Source organism: Cygnus atratus, chromosome 5 (assembly GCF_013377495.2).
Source record: "Cygnus atratus isolate AKBS03 ecotype Queensland, Australia chromosome 5, CAtr_DNAZoo_HiC_assembly, whole genome shotgun sequence".
Lineage (NCBI taxonomy): Eukaryota > Metazoa > Chordata > Aves > Anseriformes > Anatidae > Cygnus > Cygnus atratus.
In genome coordinates this window covers 38,562,623-38,587,640 of record NC_066366.1, presented here as the reverse complement: position 1 = coordinate 38,587,640, position 25,018 = coordinate 38,562,623, and the positions used below count along the sequence as shown (strand labels likewise).

Below are 25,018 nucleotides of genomic sequence, written 5' to 3'. Positions count from 1 at the left end.
TTGCAGTCCTGACACTGCAGGATTAATATCAGCAGATGATATAGCGCATGTGTTTATTAGTTTTGTTCTACAAGAGTTATTTACTTTCCACTCCTTTTGGATTCCATTTTTTCCATTTTCTTTAGAGGCAGATGGTTCAAAATTATCCTTGTTGGCTTTCCCTGTCTTTTCTGTGACTTTAAAGTTTTTCATTTCTTTGTTTTTGATAGATGTAGGTTTCTGTAAGACCCTTGTATTTTTATAGCAGCTTTGAGTCCTGAGGTTTTCCCTAATGCAATGAGTGAAGTAGTAGAATTTCCCAAATAAAGGCCTGAGATTTCTCCTACTGAATATTATGCCATGATTCAAACTGAATTCAATGGGAACAGACTTAGAATAAACCTGTGTATATTTAGGAGTGCATAAATAGTATCCCTAAGGCCTGGATTCATTATGTCTAAATGGTATTTAACTGGTGTAGTCCTGGCTGGGTTAGGAAACTCAGCATCTTAACCTCCTTCTATAGTCAGCAAAGGAAGATAGGGAACTTCAAAGGACAAGTCAGTCCACCTAATATATGAGGTGGCTTCTGGAGGTGCGTGTCTCTATCCATGGGAGGAGTCACGTCTATGTCTATGAGGGATAGAGCCATGTCTCTATCTATAAGGGAGTTTGGGTCAGGTAGCTCTCATTTTGGATATGTTACATTTCCAATGAGATGGATCTGAACCTACATGAAACTTCTTGAGTGCAATTCTCCAAAAGATAATTAACCTCTTAAGTAAGCAAGAGGACTTAGTCAAGGTTGTTGTCTACGGAGATGTTTTTTTGGTTTGTTACAGTGTACAGATTTGTTCTGTGGCATTGTATGGTATCCAGACACTGAGTTATATTGAACTCAAAGGTAATGATGTTCTGAAGACATAACTTGTTAGTGTTTATGGAAGCTTGGGAGGTTGTGCTGTCTGTCTTGTGCCATATGCATTCATTACTATGGGCTTTTTGCTTTTTCCCTGCAGACGATAAAAATATGTTCCTGTGGAAATATCTACATGAACAATTTCATCGTGAAGCTGCCAGTAAGCAAAGGTAAGTGTCCTTCACATTGTTCTCAGACTAGCCTGCATCTATTTAAAGACAGTTTCTGCTCCTTTCTCTGAAGAGCCAGACCCTGCCTGTTGTCAGATCCCTTTAACCTAGGTGGATACGAGGTCTGGGAGTCCCTGGGGATTCCTGTGTGCACAGAATGCACTGGTAAAAGGGAATTCCTGTTTACTGAGCTTTATAAAGATTTGCAGGTATATACATACATTTTCATTTCTCTTTTTTTCCTTTTTAGATGGCATCACCATCTTCAGACCCTCTACATTTTTTATCAAAATCTTGAGCTCAATTGGAGTACAGATTCGAGTGCAAATGAAACCTGTGATGCAGCTCTCCATAACGGTTGATCATTCTTATCAGAATCGCACATCTGGTAGGACATATCACATTCTTTGTTTGCTCTTAAATCAAGTTGTAGCTGCTTGTCTATCAGTTTAAGCAAATAAATTATTTCATTTTATATTGGCTTTGGTATGTTAGAACCCTTGATTAAATCTATAGCCTTCCTGGAACAAAGGATTGGCCAAAGCCTTCAATTTGCTGAAGAAAGTAAGAGAAGCTCTGTGATATTCAGTGTGTGCAGATCTTTTAGACTCTATCTGTAAAAGCAGGCCATCATCAGAGACTTATGAGATGCAAGTTATGATCTTGGTTTTGTCACCTATCTTCCATTAGCATCACTTAAGCTTTTTGTGCTACTGTTTCCTATCTACGTATTGAGATAATATCCCATCTCTCCAATGCATTTTGTTTTGCTTTTGCCATTTCCTCTGATTATAAATTTTGGGGAAGGGAACTCTCCGTCTGACGGTGTTTGATGAAGCACATTTAAGCAGCCTCCAATCTCTGTGCTATCACTAAGTACTACTTGTAAGGCAGAAAATAAAAATTATGGACTAAAGACAGTAAGTATGCTGTCTGATTTGTGGGAACTTCAGGAAAATGAGCTACTTTCAGGCAAGCACCTTTATAGATCTATGGGTATTTATCTTGAAGTCATTCCTTTTTCCACTCGTGATTTCTTTTTTTTTTTTTTTTCTTTTCTTGCCTGCCACCTACTCAAGGTCTTTGTGGCAATTTCAATAACATCCAGACTGATGATTTCAGAACGGCCACTGGAGCTGTGGAAGATTCAGCTTCTGCTTTTGGTAACTCTTGGAAAACTAGAGCCAGCTGTTTTGATGTTGAGGACAGCTTTGAAGATCCTTGTTCAAACAGTGTGGATAAAGGTAGCAGGCTTTTCATCCCTGGACTATCAGTGCTAAACAATTTTCCCATGATGAATAACTGGAAAAGCTTTAGAAAACTCATAGACATCAAGCACTACTGCCTTTGAGATTATTATGAGAGAGAACACATTGTTTTTTGCAAGTCGCTAAGGTGACAGCTTGTCTTTTTTTAAAAAAAAAAAGACACCTCTGAAGAAAGAGCCAACACCTTCTCTGATGGCTTGAAAAGCACACATGACATCAATGAGAACAATTTAGGCTTAAGGCAGAGCATAATTGGTTGTCAATATCTGGGCCAGATCTTTATCCCATCTAGGTTGTTACAGCTGTGCTGAAGTCAATAGGAATAAGTTATCAAAACTACTGACTTCAGTAGGCACTTCTGTACTAGGTGCCCTGTCCAGCTTCTCATTTTGACTGGGTTTTTGACTATATAGAAGATTTAGAGGGTAGTCTCCTAGGTATTACCATATATAATAAAAGCCCACTAAATATTATATGCTTTGTGTTATTGCTTGACTATATTTCATGAAGAACTATGAAAAAACAATGAAAATGGGGATTTTTTTCTCATGTTCTGTAAATCCAGTCACAGTAACAGTGTTAGTACTTGGAAGGAGGAAACTTTTTTCTTTCAGGAAGATGACAGTTTACCCATCCAGTTATGCTTATCACCATGTTTATGCCCACTATTTCCTTCCAGCATCATTTGAACACTTCAGGACATTCTAGGTCTGTGTGATACCTGATAAGAATATTAATTCACATAGTGGTGTGGTTTAAGTGACTGTGGGCACTATTTTTTTTTCCCATTCAGAAAAATTTGCCCAACACTGGTGTGCTCTTCTGTCTAATACCAGCAGTGTGTTTGCTGCTTGCCATTCTGTTGTAGACCCTGCTGTGTACATCAAGGTAAGGCACTGGTCTAAATCAGGGGCTTATTCTTGTCCAGAGGCTGATACTGCCATGAAGGAGGTCTGGTCTTCAGGAGTGAAATAGGTTTTAGTAACGCTAGTTTGGAAATAGATTCACTGATGCTGATGAGAAAAATAACAAAATGAGAGTTTGTGCAAGATATGGTGGGACTTTTTGCTTGCTGTTTGCTTGCTTGAAATATTAAGTGACTTGTTTTCCATGAGCATCCCTGCTGTCACTGACAGTTCCATTGCATGACCCAGAAGCAAAACGGGCAAAATCAGGTTTGCTGTTTTTGAAAACTGTTCAGTCTTTAAAAAGCTAAATCAGTGTTTCTGTTGGGAATCAAACTGAGCGGTTTCATACTCCGTGGATTCCCTCTGATTTGCTTTTAAAGTCACATCTAGAGGGAGAACATACATTGTTTATAACCCATTTATTACTGAGGAGACTCTTTGCTCTTTGTATTTAGAATGCATGAAGCTGCCCACGAGTACTCCTGGTGTTCAGCTGTATAATGTTGTTGATGAAATTGACTGAGCAAGCAAGTTACTGCATTTCTGTGAATACTAAAGCAGGTTCTGCAAAAACTGCAGAAAATTCAACTAGGGTCTGTATGAGATACAACTTACTGAGAAATTATCTGAGCCTGAAATTTTGCATGAAATTTAATGTGTTTCAGGTACCTTTAAAATTATGGCTTATCCTTTGTGCCACCCAAATTTTCCTTTAAAAATGTCTGGTTGAAAATTCATGTTAACTACACGTAAAATAGGAATTTAATTCAAAATTGAAGAAAAGTAATAACCTTCTTTTATTATTATTATTTAATTTTCTGTGGATATGTTTGTTACTCCTGCTGATCTCAGGGCTTCAAACCATGATTAGTGGAAGCACTTTCCACAACACCCGCGGTGGCAGGACGAAGTGCCATCTATGCAGTATGACCATATTGCTGTTAAGTGGCTGGCTGTATCTGGGTGCTGCCCAGACACCCAATTAAAAGAACTTCAGCTTTACATGCCATTTATCCCTATTAGTACTATTTCTTTAGACATCAATACATATGATTCACTGTTAAATCATCTTCTCTTATGCACCTGTCATTTCATAGGCTGCATCTTACATGCACACTAGACAGGGACACAAACACCAGTCATCACTGTGTAGTACTTTCAGTTCTGTATATTTTCAGATGCTGTTTTTTGACGAGTCCTAAACTGTACATCATCATGGGAGGCTGGTATAGACATTTGTTAGTGCTTTAATGAGCTATAGGTGCCATCATCACTCTTATTATTCATCTTTTATGAGTGCTTGACATACCATCATTGCAGTTACATGGCTGTAATGGATTTCCTGTTTCTCCAATTTGCATAGCATTTCATTAACATACATTTTCTTGTAGAGATGTTTCAAATTAAACTTCATTGGTAGTAATACTTTTCTGAAAAATATATTGGTTGAATACTTTTTGAATGGCTGAATGTTTCATTTTTCTGTGAGCCAGGCATTATTACACCCGTGCCCTTTTCTGTCCCCTAGAAATGCATGTATGACACCTGTAATGCTGAGAAGAGTGAAGTTGCACTGTGTAGTGTGCTCTCTACCTACTCCAGAGATTGTGCTGTGGCCGGCATGTCCCTGAAGGGCTGGAGACAGGGGATCTGTGGTAAGCATCCTGTAACATCTTGGGTAGGGATCTGGGGAACAGCTTCAGGAGACTGCACTCTGTGGCAGCCCAGGGCTTTTGAGCTCAGTTAAGGTTGTAGATCTTTGAAAAACAGAATAAGCACATGCTCTATAAAAAAACTCTGCCTGCTAAAATCAGCTCGTGTCTGCTTTGTGAAGAGGATCTTAGGAAGCATGTTCCTTGTGTGAATTCAGAGCACAAAGAAGAAGAGTATAAGGTGTATTAACCAAATCACAACACATAGTTGCAGTTAACGTTAGTTTTGAATTTTTGGGCCTCCCTATGTATGTAAATTCTGAAAGATTTTCAACAGTTCTGCTCAGCCCTTCTGTCTCAGACGTTGGCCATATACTGGGCATTATTCTCATTAATTGCATTTTTCCATGTTATAATAAAACAGTAATGACTTTTATTAAATATGTCACTGGTTTCTGAGAATGTTGAAGTGTTTAAAGGTATTTTCAGCTCAGGACCATTTAACAAATAAGTTTCTTGGAACATAAGTTTATATTTGGGTATATACATTGCCAGTAAATCCTGGATTAGGAGTCCACAAAAATGTGTATTTTTTGGCACTGCCAGAACTTATTGTGAGATACTATCAGAGCTGAGAATAAATCTCCTGAATCCCAGATTCTGAATTTTACTTTGAAGTTTTCCATTTTTCCATTAACGATCAGATAGTTCAAATGAGTTTTGCCTATTTCAACGTGAAAATAAATGTATGGGTTTTCTGACTAATAATATATCTGAACATAAAACATAACAAGAATGATTTTTATGCGACTTTGATACAGCTGTGATCTATTCGATTACATGACTTAGAGGCAAGCTGGAATTTTTAATAGAGACAACACAAGTCATGCAGTGCTTTGTAGAAGGCATTTAAGATCACAGTAAGAACAATTTAACAAACCTGTGCTGAAATAGTTATAAGGGAACACAGTGTAGTCTACAGCGTATTATCCTAGAGTCACGCAAGTTTATGCACTAGACAGTCTCTTTCTATTGAAAGCTTTGCTGTCAATATAGAATTACTGACATTTCATGCCAAATCAAGACTGGTTTGCAGCATGGTTTAGTCTGAAATCTGTGGACTTATGACAAAATATTGACTTAAACAGTGCAGTAACCTTGGGAAAAATGCTAATGGCTTAATCAGCACCATCATTTTAGGCCATATGAAAGAAACAATCTTTTGGGAACATGCTTGTGATAAGACTGAGGGTTGTGCTATTAATGAGTGAAAGAGTAAACGGGCCAGAACAGTCACTCGCAGTGTCTGTCCCCTTGCAGTGGTTTTAAAGGTTCTTTCATCTCCTGCAGCTGTGTCCAGCTGTGCCATGCTGCAGGTAGCCTCCAAGGCAGGTTATATTGTAAAGTGGTGCCTACAGTACAGACAACTCAGTGTAAGAAAAAGGAAATCCTGCTAGCTAACTGATGGTAGTCTGCATATACAACGATCTTTAGTGGAATCACAAATCATTAGTTGAATTACTGGTTAGGGGGGGGTCAGTAGCCTCTTCTAAGTCATGGCACTGTTTTCCTGCTTCTCCGTGTGTGAGCTAGCTTTAAGCTATTTTTGGTATGCTCATGTGCTCTGCACTCGTGCCTCCAGTTGTGATGTACATATAATCTAAGATTACCAATCTCTGACCATGGGTACTATAACGAAATAACCATTTTCTTACCAGACCTCGCTTTACCAAAACTGACCTTTTCCCTCTGTGAATAAAAAGAGAAAGTAAACACATTATTATTTTAAAAAATAACTAACAATTGAAGCACCAATTCAGGTAAATCTTCTGGTATGTCAGGTGGACTGTGATATAAATTTGTGTTGAAAATCTTTATTATTTTTCTTATTTGGCCTATTGTGACTTATAAATACCATGTGCTACATCCTCGTTGCACCTCTATGAAGTAGGAAAATATGGCCTGCAGACCCTATTTTGCACATGGGATATCGTGTCTGCTCCATCTGAGACCAGGAAACCAACTGTTTTTTGTTGGCGGAGGTGGTGGTGGTTTTCGATGTGTACACAAACCTAGCACGCTAACTAATCTAAGAAAGTGTACAATGGTCATGGACTGGAAAACCATACAGAGCTTTGTTTAAGCATGGAGCCTATTGCTGATATGGTGATAGCATTGCTGCAAAGATGATTAGTGCATTACGCAACGCTGCATTAACAGTACAAATGACGATTGCACAGAGAAGGCCATACATCCATTTTATTTCTCTTGCAAAGATCCCTCTGAGGAGTGTCCTGAGACTATGGTTTATAACTATAATGTGAAGTACTGTAACCAGTCTTGCCGCTCACTGGATGAACCCGATCCGCTGTGTAAAGTTCAAATTGCTCCTATGGAGGGCTGCGGTTGCCCTGAAGGGACCTACCTCAATGACGAGGAGGAATGTGTCACTCCAGATGACTGTCCCTGCTACTACAAAGGCAAGATTGTTCAGCCTGGTAACTCCTTCCAAGAAGACAAACTGCTGTGGTAAGCTGCTCTGATGATGCAAAGGCCGAATACCTGGGGGATGTCAGGGCTCACCAGGGAAGTCCCTGCTCTAATCCCTGAATGGGGTCATCTTACCGTAATAATGACAAATTTCCGCTTGATCATACCAAAGCACATGTTCCCCTGTCAGGTAGTGCAGCCACAGTGAAGGTTAAGATCTTATGTTCCTCCTAGCAAACAGGAAGCTGAAAACATGTAAATTAGAGTCATGTTTGCGATCTATCTCTATGCAAAGTTCATTGTAGTGTTAAAAAAAAAAAAAATCTGTATACAGTGGGAGCAAGATAGGGGCTTTGAGATTGGAGTTTCTGGCTTTCAGACGAAAAAAGAGTCAAAACCACCCCCCAGCACATCCTGCAGACTAAAAAAATGAAAATGGCCAAGGGGAAAAAAAATCAAAATCTTAGTTTGTAAACATGAAAAAGAGAGAATTTGGGGGGGAAACACCCACAATAATATAATTATCTTGCATCTCCAGTGCAAAACAACTGTCTTTTTCTCATTTTCAGGCAGCTGAGGGTAGCAATGCAAACAAATACCAGTGGTAGGCTGAATTTTGCCATGTATTTTTATTTTCAGATGTCTGTGTTCACTCTCTTCCAACTCAGATTTTCCTCTGAGGATTCTAGACTGCTTTGTAAACACAGATTCATTTAGTAATTTAAGAGGTCTCTTGTTTAAGAAAGTATTAGTTTCATCACAGAGATGATAAAAATAAATAAAATAAGAATACAATAAATGCTTAAGACAGACTTGATTTAGGGAAAACATGCAATAAAATAGTGGCAGATGAAGAAAGGATTTAATCGTTAGGTCCTAATCTTCCTTCTGGGGATGGCAGTTCACGTCTGTGAGCCTGATAGCTTTACCAAATATCCGTTTTGATGGGAATTTATTTGTGTGACTAGCAAAGCTTTGCAGAGGCTTTCTCTCTAGTGAGAGAGAAAAGTGCAAAGAGCTGATGTCTTTCATTTTATGGAATCTCTTTAGCAAATGCATTCAAGGAAGATTAGACTGCATTGGAGAAACTGTCCTGGTAAAAGGTGAGATTTCATTAAAAGATTTCATTAAATAATGGCTTTATGGTATCAGCTAGTACTTATAATGTTTTTCTGTGTATCTCTTGCTTTCTATAATATTTGGGTATTCTGCACATTTTTTGCCTTCTCTCTGTAATGTGCCAGTTATTGATAACAGTTGACTTTGTGAAAATGTCACCAGACTTGCTGAACTTTTCAAAAGATGAAGATATTTCCCAGAGTTTAGAGGTTATCTGCCGCCTTCTCCTATCCTGCTGGTGGACAGAAGTAAAAGCTAACGGAAACTGTAAATGAGAGACACATGCTGCAATGTGTCTGAGCTCTGAAGTGCTCTGTTCTGTTGCACAGTGGCTGATGGCATCCTTATCGCTTTCACTAAATGACCTGTCTAAAATGGTTTCTTTCCCCTATAGATTGCCCGGCTCCTATGTACTACTTCAACTGCAGCTCCGCGGGTCCTGGTGCAATTGGATCAGAGTGTCAGAAAAGTTGTAAGACGCAAGACATGCACTGTGTAAGGACTTCACCTCCTAGCAGGAGCGTGGGACGACATGATTGTGCATGTATGATTGTCCTTAACAAATGCTGACGCTATTCACAGACCAACCAGTTTACTGATAACGCAGCAGCTGTAGCTACCCACCTAGCTGTGACGCTTGCAGCTTGATTGTTACTAATTTACAGCCGTAGGGTTTAAAAAAAAAAAACAAAACCAAAAAACTATCTAAAAGTTTGGCATCCAGTGCTAACACCTCTGTAGGCTCCCTGTACGTTCTGTGCATTACCATATTGCCTTGTATCATATCTTTATATACGCAGTATGTCACAGAATGTGTCTCTGGCTGCATGTGTCCTGATGGGCTGGTACTGGATGGCAGTGGAGGTTGTATTCCCAAAGACCAGTGCCCGTGTGTCCATGGAGGACACTTTTATAAACCTGGGGAAACCATCCAAGTTGACTGCAACACATGGTATGTTATACCAGGGAGTTTTGTTTTATAACAAAGGGTGTTAAAAATAATCAGTGTATCTCATGGGGCAGAATGTGTTCTGAAGCCCTTTACTTCATCACTAGAGCCATCAGGCATCTAGTAAAAATAAAAAGGGAAACTTTTCCTCTCTGCATCGCACTGCAGGAGCCTGTATTTGGGGAGAATAAGTACCAAATGTCAAAGAATTCCCATCGCCTTCCACAAACTGTTTCCACACCAGTTTTAGAAATCCCAGCCTTATCCAGGCTGGTTTGGGGCTGGTTATTGTGCAAGGGAGAATTGAGTCTATGTCTGTAGGACTCAGCTCAACCCTAGAAGTATGAATTTAGGGGAGGGAGGAACTGCAGCGATCTTCTAGCAACGTGAAGCTCCAGTTGCTGCAATTGCTGGTGTAATGGTGCTCTAGTCTTCACAGGTGTTGCTGATCATGGTGGGTAAGATTCCTTGGATCCTTACCCGTTATTTAGTGAGGATGAGGTTGTGTAGTCCTGCCAGGTGGAGGCACAGAAAATAACAGCCAGGGACAGTGGTCTGATCACTGCTGGTACAAGCAATCAAATTTAGCATGTGAGGCCAAACCCTGATAAGCAGTTGTTGATATCACAGAGGCCATTATGAGGTTTTACTGCAATGAGATCTTTGTTTTCTTAGGAGGACAGAACACATATGGGGGAGAAAAAATCGGAGAGTATCTGTGCCCAAGGGAATAACTAGAATTTTCTGTCTAATGGTGTCCCTGAGCTGCAGTTTGCCAGGGTAGGATGGAGGATAATGCTGGTACATAACACCATAGTCAGGAGCAGAACTGGCCACGTGGTACCTCATAGATTAATATTCAGATATGTTTGAAATATCTAGTTCTTCTTCTTGAGCTTAGGTCCTAAATCCCCATTGTCTGCTGCCAGGCCTTAATGATTTAAATGATATTTGAAGGGGAAAAAATAAAATCAAAATACAGAAAGTTCGAGCATGTCTTGGTAGAAAACACAAATTTTGTAATTAGCAATCCATTACATGGCATGGCCTCAGAGCACTGCAAAAGATTAACCTTTCAATTATTCTGCCCATGTTTGGGGTTAAGGAAAAAAAAAATGCTTCGTACAAAGATTGTGAACCTTATCTTATTCACCTCGCAGCACGTGTAACAAAAGGCAGTGGAACTGCACGGACAATCCCTGCAAGGGAACCTGCACCGTGTACGGCAATGGGCACTACATGACCTTTGATGGGGAGAAGTTTGATTTCCTGGGAGACTGTGACTATATCCTAGCTCAGGTATTACGTTTTTCATTTTGCTACCCACAGCTTACCCTGTAGGGCTCAGTGTGAGTAATTAAAAGGCTACCCCATGCAAAATAGTCAATGCTGATGATCTGAGTTTAACCCCTCTCCTCTTCTACCTAGAGCAGACACAGTGAGATTTTCCATACAAAAGCAAAGCAATTAACCCTCAGACATGACACAAGAGGGCACTGTGTGATCCTAAATGATTAACTTCTGGGCTGGACTGGTGTAATTCCAGCGTCTGCAAAGGGAGGGGATTGGTATGGTGCTGAAAACTAAAAGTTTCTCTTGGTAATTCAAGAGTGACAGTTGTTTTTTGTGTCTTAAGCATGTAAAAGATACTGTATAGGCCTCAACTCAAGTGTAATTATTGTGTGTAATGAGACAGTACTGAACAAGACACTTCATCTCCAAATTACAATTGGTTTTGCTAATACTTAAAAAAAAAAAAAAAAAAGCACCAGTCATGCACAGCCAAAAAGCTATGACAAGCTTGTTTTTTACTTAAGCTTTTCTCTGTGAAATTTCTCGTCAAGTATGAGCAGTTCAGCTACCACCACATTCTTCTAAAATGCCCAGAGTTTTGGTGAATGAACACGTGACAAAATAGCAGAAATCAGGCTGATTCAGTATTCATTTAGAGCTCCTGAAAATGTTTAAGACTGGACTGGTTACATAAAAAGCTCTAATAAAATGTTATCTATTTTTCAAAGGACTTCTGCCCCAATAACATGGATGCTGGCACCTTCCGAATTGTAATTCAGAACAATGCCTGTGGGAAGTCACTCTCCATCTGCTCTCTAAAGATCACACTGATTTTTGAGGTTTGTCTGGATTCAGTCACAGCTGAGGAGATGCAGTCTTGATTTTGCAGCAGTTGGTGTAATTTGTCCTTATATTCCAACTCAGTTGTTGCTAGAGGGTACCTATGGTAGTCAAACAGCCAGAAAGTAGAGATAGACAGGCCAGGAAAGGTGTAGATAATTGCCGTTGGACACTTCTGCAGACAAGTGGTTTGATACAGGGAGTTAACAGCACTCTGTGTGTGTGTGTGTGCGTGCACGCCTGTGTTTCTGTGACATTAGTGGTGGAAAATAAATTTTTTAGAGGAGGATGTTGTATATTTCTGTGCCATGGTTTATGCACAGGGCAGATGGTAACTACAGAGGGAAGAGTTTCTTCCTTCCAGCTCAGGTTTAGCATTTCCCCAAAGCAAACACAAAAGAGCAAAGAGGTTTCTCCTGGACTGGGGGGTGAGGGTAGGGTGAAACAAAGTGGCGTGACAAGGGGCATTCTAGCATGCCCAATTGCCCATGCACTCAGGAGCTTCTGTGCCAGCAAAACAGATTTCATCTAGAATAAGGACAATTTATGTGGCCATGAAGTAAGACTTGTCATGCATGGGCAGATGTTTCCCATTGAACTCACTGGGTCTTGTCAATGGCTCATGTGTCTTGGAGTAGGCCAAGACATAGTGCAAGGACTATAGAAAACTGAGATGAAGGACAAGAGACAGAATACCAGTGCCGTTACACTAAGTTTTCTACTTGGTTTCCTTCTGTGCGATGTATTTGTTCCTTGTAGAGCAGTGAAATCAGGCTCTTGGAAGGAAGAATTCAGGAGATAGCCACTGATCCAGGAGCTAAGAGGAATTATACGGTGGATCTCAGAGGAGGCTATATTGTGATTGAAACGACTCAAGGGATGAACTTCATGTGGGACCAGAAGACTACAGTTGTCGTTCATGTGGCACCATCTTTCCAGGTATGTGCCTCACAGACTTTGAGTTATGATTTCCAACTCAAACTCCTGCATGCAGAACTGAAGCCCCAGTTTGAAAAGTAGGGCTTGGAAAAGTGTTCAGTCCAGTGGAGCAGAAGCAGCAAGTGGGCCATGCTTTTAATTTCACCATTCAGTTGGTATGGACTGCTCCAAAATACTTGGTGCTAGAAGTAAAGATAGACCCTCCAATACTGCAAAGAGCCTAAAAGAGAGATCTTGTCACTTGAAATCCAGCTTCTTCTAAGACATATTTTGATGGCTGTTTAGAAATTTGCAGCTATTTTTTCTTGGCTTGTTCTGTAGTATATTCCTGTCAGCTAGTGGGCTGCACTTAAAATAACGAAACCACTTACTGTGCCTACGCAAATTACTCAGGGAAAAGTCTGTGGCCTTTGTGGGGACTTTGATGGCCGCTCAAGGAACGACTTCACAACCAGAGGGCAGTCTGTGGAGATGAGCATCCAGGAGTTTGGAAACAGCTGGAAAATAACAAGCACCTGCTCAAATATAAACATGACGGACCTGTGTGCTGATCAGCCTTTCAAGTCTGTCCTGGGGCAGAAGCACTGCAGCATCATTAAGAGTAATGTCTTTGAAGCCTGCCACAGTAAGGTAATCCTGTTCTCTCATCCTTATTGGTTTCACACTTGGCATTTGTTGCTATTATACAGCATGTTTGTGCACAAATTGTTATTATTAAAGGCTATTACATGGCATTCTTGAGTACAAGGCCTACTTCTCTCAAAACCTCTCTTTACTGCTATGCCAGTTAAATCCTGTTGCACAGTACTGAGGAAACAGCGGTGCCTGTTTTGAGTAACCAAAGACAAAGGGGATAACAGTTGGCCACCAGATATAAAAAGCTAGATATCTGTTTGTAAAATCTAGAGATAACTTAGTACAGGGCTGTTGGTATGGGGATCCTTGGGAAAGTTTATTCAAATTATCTAAAGAAATGAATTATTTACTTTATCTTAGACACATTGAATTAATCTAAACAGGAACAGGACTACTAATTCTACTAACACTAACAGGACTACTAATTCTTAATGAGAATGTCTATGCAAAGCCTTGGTGCATTTTAATAAGCCATTTAAAGATCAAATTTGGCCTAATTTTCTTGGTTAACTCATGTTGACACAGGTTAAAGCACCTATATAAATAGATAAATAAAATAAATAAACCTAAATAAAGAGATGTGAAATTCAGTGGAAATAGGATTTCATTTTATAATCAGTCACTATCTGTCAATTAGAAAATGCACACACTATATAGATGTGCTAACCCAAATCAAGGTAGTTTAGTCCTGCAGAAATTACACTGGAAAGACACTTGAGCGTAAATTCCAGCACACAAATAAGAATGAGAAGATTAAAGGTCCAAGTCTACCAGATAGGTGAACATACAAAAACAACTCTTGCAAAATGTCCTAGCTCCTCCATGACAATTCCAGACTGTCACAAACAGTTCTGCCAAATAAACTGCCAGTGGGTGGCAGAAATTCAGAGCCCCTTCTCTCATTAAAACATGGTGCAGGAGGTACATCTGTGATAACAGATCTGTCGGTATTTTGATAGGTGAATCCAATACCGTATTATGAATCTTGTATTTCTGACTTCTGTGGCTGTGACAGTGTGGGAGACTGTGAGTGCTTTTGTACCTCAGTGGCTGCTTATTCGAGAAGCTGTAGCAAAGCTGGTGTCTGTATCGACTGGAGAACACCTGCCATTTGCCGTAAGTATTGCATTCAAAATGCACGCAGAAAAATGTTGTTCTATGTGTTCAGGCGCACGGGAAAGGAAGAAGAGCAGAATTCTGACATCTCTGCACGTCTGTGACTTAATAAGCTCTTGTTTGTGAGAATTAGAAAATGAACCCTTCCCAGTGTCTGAGACATGGATGTTGCTTCTTTCTTCTGTTCCAGCTGTGTTCTGTGATTATTACAATCCACCTAACAAACACGAGTGGTTCTATAAACCCTGTGGAGCACCTTGTCTAAAGACCTGCAGGAACCCACATGGAAAATGTGGGAACTTGCTGTACAGTTTAGAAGGTAATTCTTGCTTGACTTTGATACAGTTGATATGATTTGAAGATATAGTCTGATTTTTAAATGCCTTAAGCATCAAGGTTGTTGTCTTACCTTCAAAGACTGCCTCTTTTGCCCTAAGAACTCATTGACCATGTCTCTTCTGGGACTTATTTCCCATGCAACAGTACTATTCATAGCAGAATATGCCTGGGCAGAGATACAAGGTCATTCAGCTTAAATTTGCAAAGAATAATTATCTGTTGACAAACAGATTTAATTACAACTTCCAGATGAAAGGGGAAAAGAGGACATGGAAAAATAATTGGCAAAACCGAGAACTTTCATACAGGATCATATTAATTTTGGGATCAAATCTGCATGTGATTGCCTCAGATTCAAGTAAAGCAGAACAAAGTTGATTCATTTACTTTAACTTTCCAGGCTGCTACCCGGAGTGCAGTCCTGACAAGCCATATTTTGATGAGGAAAGCAGGGAGTGCGTCTCCCTCCCCAGCTGCACTTCATGGTAGGTCAGTCGATGGTAAGAGAGGTAATAATAGGATTAGAGAGGGCAAGGTAGGCAATGTGTGGTTTATGTTCATAGGAAATTATGGCAGTGACAACAATGGTTAAAACCTCAAGGAGCAGGCTTCTTTGTAAAAGTAAATACCATCTGCTGACAGATACTATTCCACATATTCAAGACAATAAAACAACTCCTCTCCTCTTTGTCTTCAGCAATCCTGAAGAGAAACTGTGTACCGAAGACTCCGAAGGTAACATTTGAATACCTTTCACTGAGTGATGATAAGACTTGAAACGACCAGACATCACATGTTGCTGCAGGCATGTTGCTAGCTAGTTCAATAGGTGGAGTCAGAGCAGTACAAATGTGTCAGTGTTTTATCACTTATCAAGGCAGTAATCCCAGCTGTATTCCCTGCCAAGAGGGAATGCTCCCATGCTCTAGGCTGGGTGAGGACAGCGCCAGTTCTGATGCTTTCAGCAGCCAGTAATTCCTCTATGCAAGCTGACTCCAAGAAGCACCAGCAACAAGAAAAATCCAACTCACTTTAAATAAATGAGGTAGACTCTCAATGCAACTTCTCAAGTAGAAACTGAGAATGTTCTCCAGTCAGATAATTCGCTTTTGCTTATATGAATTACAGAATGGTAAATCCAGAGTTTGATTTTCTTTTCATTTATATTTATATAATGAGTGTCCCCTGGTATGGTGGCATTTGCTCTTTTGTTGCCTCAGATTGCCTCTGTTGCTACAATGGGAAGACTTACGCCTTAAATGACACTATATACAGCCAAACAGATGAGGTCAGGTGTGGTAATGCTGTCTGTGGTCCTAATGGAGAGATCATCAAAACATTCATCCCTTGCAACACACCATCTGCACCAGCACAAGGTACTATTTATACAAGGTTTGGTGGTGATTTTATCAAGTCTGTAATGGTAACAAGATTCCTCTGTCTCTGAAAAAGACTACTCCTACCTCCATGTCCATGCCAAGCACAGATTTAAGGCAGTTCATGTTTCAGGAAGGAGGGGCCAGAGCTTGTAGGTTTCATGGTGGGCACTAAAAGTGTAATTTTATAGCTGCTTACTGTCAGTGGGGTAAGGATAGAATAGAGGGTTTCAGCCATTTTTCAGTAGAGCTTATACAATATCTTTGGGCCTTCCACAATTAGTCTGGTGTGGTTAGTCTCAAAATTTCATAATTCATAAACCTTGTTTTTCTCCTTCTCATATTGTTCTTACTGTACTGGTTTCTACATTGGAGAAGCCAGTCTCAAGGGGATCACTGGAACAAGAAAATAAAACTACCTGGTGATTTATTCTCCTCACAAAAGAGAAGTTGCAGTTTGAAGGGGACATGTATAAACAGAAAAGAGGAAGTGAAAAGATGAAGTTGTGCCATGATTATAGCAAAAAAAATAAATATCATTGGCTGAAAAAAAAAAGTGTATTATCCTGCAGTAGCAAATTATACAAAGTGAGGCAAGCAGAACTAAAAGCTATCTTCTCTACTGAAGTGAGTGGAAGAGTTAAAGACCTGATGGTGAACCTGTGTGTTTCCTGTGTTTACATGTTTCATTCCAGGTGTTATGTGGTAATAGCTAAGAAAGAAAGGATTATTCAAAACAGAGTATAGAGTGGCTTCATTAAATGACTAAACGATCTGTCTGTATTTAAACCAACAGATGCTTCACAACTAGACATTAAAAGACAAAACGGTGTGCCACTGGAAGTCACCTCTCCAAAGTCAGGTGAAGTCATACAGGATTAGGAAGTTCAATAAGACCTTAATTTGGAATCAAATTAAGAGACAGTGGAAGGGAGTTTTATTTTATTCTATATAAAAATATCTGATACACACACTTAGAAGAGCGTGTGTATTATTCTAGTAGCATATACTGTGTGTATGGGGGTTATAAGTATATAGAGAGGGTGTTTTTATTGTGTACCAGTACAGAATGTGATGGAGGTGTAAAATGATTTTGTTCTTCTAAACAAAGAGAATGTAATAGACATCGTAGGGCTTGAATGTAGAGTAGCAAAGGATCTGGTCATTAATAGATTTCCTTTCCTGCAGAACCACATATGCAACCTGTAACATCTGCACCGTCATCATCAATGCTAACCACTCCCTGCTTCTGCACTGACAATGGACAATTGCTACAAATGGGTGAGAAACCAAGCAATTTCTTTTTTTCTGCACTGTTGATGTGAGAAGATGTTATGTTAGATAAATGTGCTCCAGCAAGTGCTGATTCTGTCTACTGCAATTACACATGGAGTTGTTATGTCTTTGAAGTGTAACTAACACCTTAAAAATTACAGTTCTCACGTACCCTGTGACATTGTCCTGGTTTGGATATCTCTGGTGTAAGGAAGTTTAGAGCAGATGCTAACTTCATTGTACTCCAGCACAAACCCTGACTCACAAATCCCAAACATAGGTTTGTAATCCACTTTCATATTCCAAAGATAGAAAAGGCTCCTTTTCATCTTAGTAGCTCCTGAACCATTTATCTCATGGTCTTTGTGAAGACCAGATATGCTTAGTGATGTACTTGGTATTCTCTCCTCTTGGACTCATTTTCAATCATTTTCAATTCCCACCAGTGTACTCAATGAAGAATCTGCAGAAGAACTGCAGATTTGCCACCTGTGGCCCTCCCTCAGGCTTTGCCATTTGGATGAATTGAGCCCCGGTTCAGTTGTTAGATTCAAGCAGTTGCAGACAGTCACAGCTGAAGGTGGCCATCAGGTGCAGTCAGGCCCAGTTAAATGTAGGGCTGAGTATGTGATTGATCTGTGATGCATAGCCTTTAAGAGTTCACAGCAAACATTTACCACTTTCATAGGCAATTCAGTGCTGATTGTTGGGTTTTGGCCTTGCAGGAGAAAATGTTTCTCTGCCAATGAATATATCGGGTCATTGTGCTTACTCTATTTGCAACGCATCATGTCAGATTGAATTAATCTGGGCAGAGTGTAAAGTTGGTCAAACTGAGGCACTCAACATCTGTGATCCAGACTCTGAAGACTGTCCACTGACAGCTGCTCCCAGTGCAACAAGCCTAGTTCCTGTTACCACATTGGCTCCTGTGAGCGATTGTCTTGGGCTCATTCCTCCTAGAAAGGTGAGAGACTGGAAAGAAGGTGTGGTTCTTTACAGTGTTGCCTCCAGCCAAGATTTGGCATTCTCCACATGCAGATTCCTTTGATGCTGGTCAGCACTGCTGCAGCTGGCCTGTAGTTGTGGCTGAACTAGGTGATTGATAAATATAGCAGAAGCCCTCAAATAATTTAGGGAATAAATTGAAGATTATGCTGTTCAGTGAAAAATCTAACAGGCTGGAGGCAGGCAGAGCCACATGAGCTGAAGAAAGGCTAGGAAACCCCACCTGTCTGTGAACAGCCATCACAAGTGGTCAGGACATTAATGCTGAGACCTGCATGAAATGTTGCAGAACAGAACAAAATGTCAAAGCTCTGTTGATTGCAATACTTTTCATATTACCTGACAGAGAAAGAGTAGATAGCAAATAACGCCATACCAAACAGGAACATGAATGGAGGGTGGTAGTTGTATGTGGTTTTAAAACCTTTGTTATATTACTTTGCTGTGTTCCTCTCCTGCTCTCTTTCAATCTGCCAATAGTTTAACGAATCATGGAATTTTGGAAACTGCCAGATTGCCACTTGCCTGGGAGAAGGAAATAATATTAAACTGTCCAGTGTGACTTGCCCTCCTCAGCAACTGAAACTCTGTGTGAATGGTTTCCCATTCATGAAACACTATGATGAAACTGGCTGCTGTGAAGTCTTTGAGTGTCAGTGTAAGTACTGTGGCAGGTGAATTCCTGAAACTTGTTATGCTCAGCCCAGCCTCAAGCAAGATAAATCTGTGTGATCAACATCTGTATTATCTTTGTATTGATTCAGTAGGATGTAATGGAACAGAATTCCCACCTAAAACATTGGCTATTAAGAGCAGAGTCCTTGCTAAGCTATCTTTTCTTCATCAAACTGGTCATTTCAGCTCTCATTGAAAGAGATTATAAAAGTTAAAATCAGCTTGAAGCTGAGAAGTCAAACTTGAAGTGTGCCACTCTGTCTTCCAGGTATTTGCAGTGGATGGGGAAATGAGCATTATGTGACTTTTGATGGAACATATTATCATTTTAAAGAAAACTGCACATATGTCCTTGTGCAGCTAATTCATCCCAACTCTCACAACTTCTGGATTCACATAGACAACTACTACTGTGGTGCCACTGATGGAGCAATTTGTTCAATGTCCCTTCTCATTTTTTATTCCAATTCCGTTGTTATTCTGACACAAGCAATGCAACATGGAAAAGAAACAAACTTGGTAAAGTATTTTGTTAAAATTAATCCTCATAATTATTTTGCTGTAGCTGTATTACTCTACTGCCAAATGCCCTGCCATGACAAAGGACGAAGCTCGTCACAAATGGCATGGGTAGGAAATGCAGTTACATTCCTCCCTCTATCTTTTTCCTTAGTGTCAGGAAAAAAAAAAGTATATTCTAAAAACTTGGAAAATTGTCACATAACTGAAAGATGTGTTTTTCTTCCTGATGGAAGTAGTCAAATATAAGTTAGAACATATTAAAAATGAAGCACTGGGAACTGCCTAAATGATTGCCTTTGTCAGACTTCATTTGGTGCACCTCAGAGCTCTACTTGCCAGACACAAGCTATGTATCTTACTCAACAGAAGAATGTCCATAGAGACCTTTTGCTTCTCTTCTTTTTAGATTTTATTTAATGGCAAGAAAGTTTTTCCAGACGTTTCCACGAATGGTATCACGATAACCAGTTCTGGCCTTTACGTCATAGTTGAAATACCTGAATTAGAAGTTTATGTCTCCTACAGTCGACTTGCGTTTTACATAAAACTCCCTTTTGGAAAGTTTTATAACAATACCATGGGACTGTGTGGTGAGTGTGCTCATCAGCTGGCAGTAAAGAATGCAATAAATTTTCCTCCCCCTTTCTTTTGTCCACTTGTAAACATCTCTAAACTTTTGCAACTCCAGTGATTTTTTTTTTTTAAGTTTCACAACTTTTAACAAAATTGTCCCTAATTGGTGAAAAGGCACTGTCAGAAGATACAGCTTTGAGTTACCCCCTTTCATTCTGTCCACATTTGCTGGTGGATGGAGACAAGCTTTCTCTAAATCTCCCTCTTGATCATATGATCATACTTACTCACTATGGGAAGATACGGAATCTGGAGAGCCCTGTGTTAGAGAGAACCATCTCAGTTTCCTTAGCCGTCGTGAGGAATGCATTAGCCGAGACCTGAGCTTCGGTTTTCGTGAGTAACTGGCAAACTATTTCTTCTAGCCTTCTCCTACAAAGTTCTTGTGAACTCATCCAGGACCATGTGTGTTACTTTCTCACAAGAAGAACTGCCTTCCAGGTATTGCTGTTTTACGTAAAGGCAGTTTTATCAGCATCAACTGTCCTTGAACTGTCACTTTGCTTTTATATTGCTACCAGGTACGTGCACCAACCAGAAGGTTGATGATGCTATGAAAAGGAATGGTGAGGTCATTGAGTCCTTCAAAGAGATGGCATTAGATTGGAAAGTCCCAGATCCTACCAACAGATACTGTAATTCAGGTGTCTCGGAACTGGCTGAAATTGAAAATCATCAGCATTGTGAGCCTTCTGATCTGTGTAAAATCATCTGGTAAGACAGCTCCCAAAAGAGACAGATGAGATAATTTTGTGCTTAACTGCAGGGCTTGGGTGACCTGCCTATGGGACACAATGAAAATGTGAATTCTAGCATACCCTGAAAAAGTGAGCAGTGAATTGATGTGTGAATGTTCCTGAGTTTTGCAGATCAAAATCAGTCCTCCCTTAATAGTGCCTGCTACTTGACACTGGCTCTGCTTGTCATTTCTGGAGAACTTAAGTGGGAACTAGCTATAATTCAGTATCTGAATGCTTTGGGGATGAATAGGAACAGAGTCAGAATATAGCCAGCATGTGTGTGTGTCTGTTTTTAAAATAATTAAAATAATTTTGTGGTTTAAAATAGGATTGTCAACAATGTTGACATTAAAATGTCAGTATATAGAACTATAGCTGTGAGCCATGCAGGAGACACTCCTTTGTAGGTCTCAGTCTGATGTAAAATTGCTTTGTTCCAAAGCATTGTAAAGAATGGGAGGTAAAGCTTTCTTAATTAAGCTGTGTGGGTGTATTGTCTATTGGGGCAACTTGTAGTTGTATCTTTACCTTGAGGCCCTCTCTGGGTGGGGATCGGTTTGGTTACACATGTGGGCGTATTGCTTATTGGAGCAATTTGTAGTTGTGTCTTAAGGCTTTCTCTGGGTGGGGATTGGCTCTGAGTTGAATTCTTCCTTGCAAGTAGCCCAAGGAAGCAAAATGCCGTATCTGTTTCCTTGCTTTGAAAAGGAACCTGACCGAGTGCCACAGCGTGGTTCCCCCGCAGCCCTACTACGAGGCCTGCGTGGCCAGCGGGTGCTCGGACCAGCACCCCAGCACCGAGTGTCAGAGCATGCAGACGTACGCGGCCTTGTGTGGGCTCCACGGGGTCTGTGTGGACTGGAGGAAGCAGGCGAATGGGCAGTGTGGTAAGCCTGGGAAAGAGAAAGACCTTGTAGTGGCGAAGTAGCTCTGGTCTGTTCTTTCTTCACTCACACACCTGTTTCTGTCCCTCCGCATCGTCATTCTTCAATCTTTCCTAAGCTGCTCTGGGACTGAGAAATACAGGAACTAATCAAAAGAGTTGCAGTTCAGAAATGGTGCAAAACAAGTGGGAAACAAACCCATGGTCTTTCCTGCAGAGGAGTGGGTTAGGACATTAGCCACTTTTCTCCCCTTTGTGTCAGCTACAGCTTCGTCACTAGATGGCAATGCACAGCTTCTCTCTGCCTGCTTTACCCTGCTCAGGGTACCTGGATAAACACTGCTGGTACTGGTGCAAGCAACTTGCCGAATCCATTAAACCCCTCTTGCTGAAGATGTGGGGACACCTTGTTGGGCCGGAGCCTGGGCTGTGCTGTCCGTGGGGGCAGCCTGAGCTAGTGCATGCTATATGTCTGTCACGTGACGGAGGGTATGAGTAGGCCCAGGCTTTCTAACCAATGTTCTGTAATGCTCCATAGAGGCCAGCTGTGCTCAGGATCAGGTCTACAAGCCATGTGGAGAAGCAAAAAGAAACACTTGCTTCAGCAGGTGGGTCATGTCCTAAGGCAAAGGTCCATCATTTGAAAAGTGCCAAGAAAGGCTGGAAGTTGGCATTTTCTTGCGTATTAGGTGTCTGCTTCCCACAGGCACAATTCTGCCTCTCATTCATTTCTGTTTATATTCTTCTAATTGTGTAGAGAAATCATTATGGACATCCTCCCCTCCCAAAATAACACACCGGAGTTTGTTGAGGGATGTTACTGCCCTGATGGAAAAACTCTGCTGAACGATCATGATGGCATTTGTGTTTCTGTCTGCGGTAAGAAATGTAAAGAGGAAATAGGGGAGACCTTCATACTGAACATTTCTAGCTAGGCTGGAAATGTTTCTGATTGACCGCTTCCCCCTACTTTCACACAAAAAGCAGAACTTTTGAAAGAACAAAGCATATTTAGGAGGAGGATATTGAAATATTTTGGATACACAACTTGTGACTTTGCACTCTGGATCTTTCTTTTTGTGTCCATTTCTCAGGTGCCTTTTATTCCTGTACTCTCACTTCTGTTGTTTCCCCAGGTCAGTTATCACTAAAGGAATCTGTAATTTGTTTTATAGGTTGCACTGCAAAAGATGGATCAGTGAAACAGGTAGGAAAAAGGAAAATGCTAACTTTATACTATAGCTGGGTGCTGTGACCTATGGTAAAAATGATTGCATGGGTTTCTTTTAATTCTAAGCTTAAATAGTAGGGAACGGTGTTGACAGTGGGGAAGGAAAGAGCAGATTTTAGTAACTCCAGGACTTCATTAATAGAGATATGGAAATAAAATTAGCAGTTTGTGGGAAGCACTTTTCTGGAGAAGCAGCAAGTTTCCCGTTCTGGAAACACGTAAACCTACAAAGGAAGGTGGCAGGATTTCTTCTTCTCTGCCCTCTGGGATTTGAACTCTGATTTTTCCAACATAATGAAATAAGACAATCTGGCCCTGTGCTGCTTTGTGGTAGGCATTCATTAATCTAATGCTTCTAGATTTTGCTCTCTGAACAACTCTCTCTTTTGTTTTCACAGCCTAGAGAAGCTTGGGAGCATGACTGTCAATACTGTGCTTGTGATGAATTGACCTTGAATATCTCTTGCTTCCCCCGCCCTTGTGCTAAATCTCCACCTATCAATTGCACTGAAGAGGGCTTTGTACGCAAAATAAAACCACGTCTGGATGATCCATGCTGCACAGAGACAGTCTGTGGTATGTAGATGATTCACATGGCATCATGTGGCATCATTTGCCTCATGATGATCATCAAGTGAAATTAAAAAAAAAAAAATACACAACAGGTACCAGATTCAAATAAACACTAGATTAGTCATTTATTCTTGCTGTCAGAAGAGACCTCCTCTGGTTCAGCTTCTATTCTAAACTAGAGCCATGTTCCACTTGATATTTAAGTTGGAAAATGCCACATGAATCATTGGGACCACTAGGTAGTTCACAGGATCCTCTGGCTTTTGTCCCTTCTGAGATGCTGGGGTGATCCTTTCACATTGGTTCATCCAATATGGAAGGATGGACTTCCCTGTCTCTCTTAAGACCTCACGTGTAGCTTCTCTATATATGTTTGCCCTCACCGTTCAATGTGCATCTTCCCAGTCCCAAATGCCTGCAGCAGCACAGGACCTCCTCATTAGTCTGCTCAGACCCTGGCAATTTCTAGCACCCACAGGAGGATGAAGGATGGGATCCTGGCAGTGGTAGGATATTTTTCTATTCCTCATCCCTTCGTGCTTCCGTACATTGGGCTCCTTTGGGTGCCTTGAGGGAGCAGTGGGCACTGACAGGGTGCTGTAGCTTGCACCTTCCTACCTTTTATGTCTCTGGCCCTCATCCGCTGCTTCTTCCATTTTTTGTTTGTTTTGTTTTCATTCTCATTTGCTTTTGCCCCAATTCTTTTTCTCTGTCATTTCCTTTTTTCTCTGAGGTGAGTATGTTTATGTGTTTAGTTTAGCAATGACATCTAGTGGGGGAAGAGAGAGAGGAACAAGGGCCAGAACTGTGTGCCCTTGGGGAAGGGCAAGACCTTTACAATAGGGCAAGCTATGAGAAACTTTATTTGTACATGTCCCAACCTCCAAAACTGTTTGGTTCAAGAATCATTTGTCTTCCCTATTTCTTGGATGTTCAAACTTTGGTCTGCAAGAAAAACTGCTGGACAGGATGATTTGGTTTACTTTATCTCCATTGTCTATTGCAGAATGTGATATAAAAACCTGTGTTATCAACAAAACAGCATGTGACTTAGGTTTCCAACCCGTGGTAGCTATATCTGAGGATGGTTGTTGTCCTATTTTCTCCTGTAGTAAGTACCATGTTTCCTTAAGAAATTTTATTTATTCCTTCAACTATTTCAGTTTTTCTAAATGAGTCAATATCACAAGAAGTAGCCTCTCCCTTTCCTTCCCAGCCTTTAAAATTTTATGGAGGTGGAATAAGTGGTGTAAGTTCTCTAACTAATATTCAATGAGCTCCTGGGATGTAAGTTATTGATTGAATACTGCATTTCTATTACATTGAAGCCATACAAAAGTTCTGCTGTCAAACTGTATTTCTGGAATTGCACACCTGACCCAACTTCCCATTTTCTCAGTGACCAGCAAGGTGGTTAACAATAAAGAAAAGCTCAGCTAATTTCAAGCATGGGTAACTACATGAGGTACATTGCTTTTGCCATAT

The 25,018-nt window shown here is 40.5% G+C and overlaps 1 protein-coding gene across 2 annotated transcripts in view; it reads left to right on the top strand.

Annotated features, from left to right (window-relative positions):
• The window catches only part of LOC118244836 (mucin-5B), a 72,797-nt gene that overhangs the window by 11,084 nt on the left and 36,695 nt on the right, over window positions 1-25,018 (top strand). For both annotated transcript variants that reach the window (XM_035540118.1, XM_035540117.2), the window contains exons 11-40: window positions 999-1,068; window positions 1,319-1,456; window positions 2,148-2,312; window positions 3,130-3,224; window positions 4,773-4,899; window positions 7,173-7,425; window positions 8,437-8,489; window positions 8,900-9,000; window positions 9,306-9,457; window positions 10,615-10,753; window positions 11,476-11,586; window positions 12,347-12,526; window positions 12,920-13,156; window positions 14,122-14,278; window positions 14,469-14,597; window positions 15,018-15,102; window positions 15,315-15,352; window positions 15,838-15,993; window positions 17,182-17,274; window positions 17,994-18,235; window positions 18,757-18,934; window positions 19,220-19,470; window positions 19,880-20,063; window positions 20,628-20,820; window positions 21,555-21,733; window positions 22,268-22,337; window positions 22,487-22,608; window positions 22,905-22,936; window positions 23,359-23,536; window positions 24,540-24,644. In XM_035540118.1, coding sequence (XP_035396011.1) covers window positions 999-1,068; window positions 1,319-1,456; window positions 2,148-2,312; window positions 3,130-3,224; window positions 4,773-4,899; window positions 7,173-7,425; window positions 8,437-8,489; window positions 8,900-9,000; window positions 9,306-9,457; window positions 10,615-10,753; window positions 11,476-11,586; window positions 12,347-12,526; window positions 12,920-13,156; window positions 14,122-14,278; window positions 14,469-14,597; window positions 15,018-15,102; window positions 15,315-15,352; window positions 15,838-15,993; window positions 17,182-17,274; window positions 17,994-18,235; window positions 18,757-18,934; window positions 19,220-19,470; window positions 19,880-20,063; window positions 20,628-20,820; window positions 21,555-21,733; window positions 22,268-22,337; window positions 22,487-22,608; window positions 22,905-22,936; window positions 23,359-23,536; window positions 24,540-24,644 — 4,213 coding nt within the window. The remainder of the gene's footprint in view (window positions 1-998; window positions 1,069-1,318; window positions 1,457-2,147; window positions 2,313-3,129; window positions 3,225-4,772; window positions 4,900-7,172; window positions 7,426-8,436; window positions 8,490-8,899; window positions 9,001-9,305; window positions 9,458-10,614; window positions 10,754-11,475; window positions 11,587-12,346; window positions 12,527-12,919; window positions 13,157-14,121; window positions 14,279-14,468; window positions 14,598-15,017; window positions 15,103-15,314; window positions 15,353-15,837; window positions 15,994-17,181; window positions 17,275-17,993; window positions 18,236-18,756; window positions 18,935-19,219; window positions 19,471-19,879; window positions 20,064-20,627; window positions 20,821-21,554; window positions 21,734-22,267; window positions 22,338-22,486; window positions 22,609-22,904; window positions 22,937-23,358; window positions 23,537-24,539; window positions 24,645-25,018) is intronic.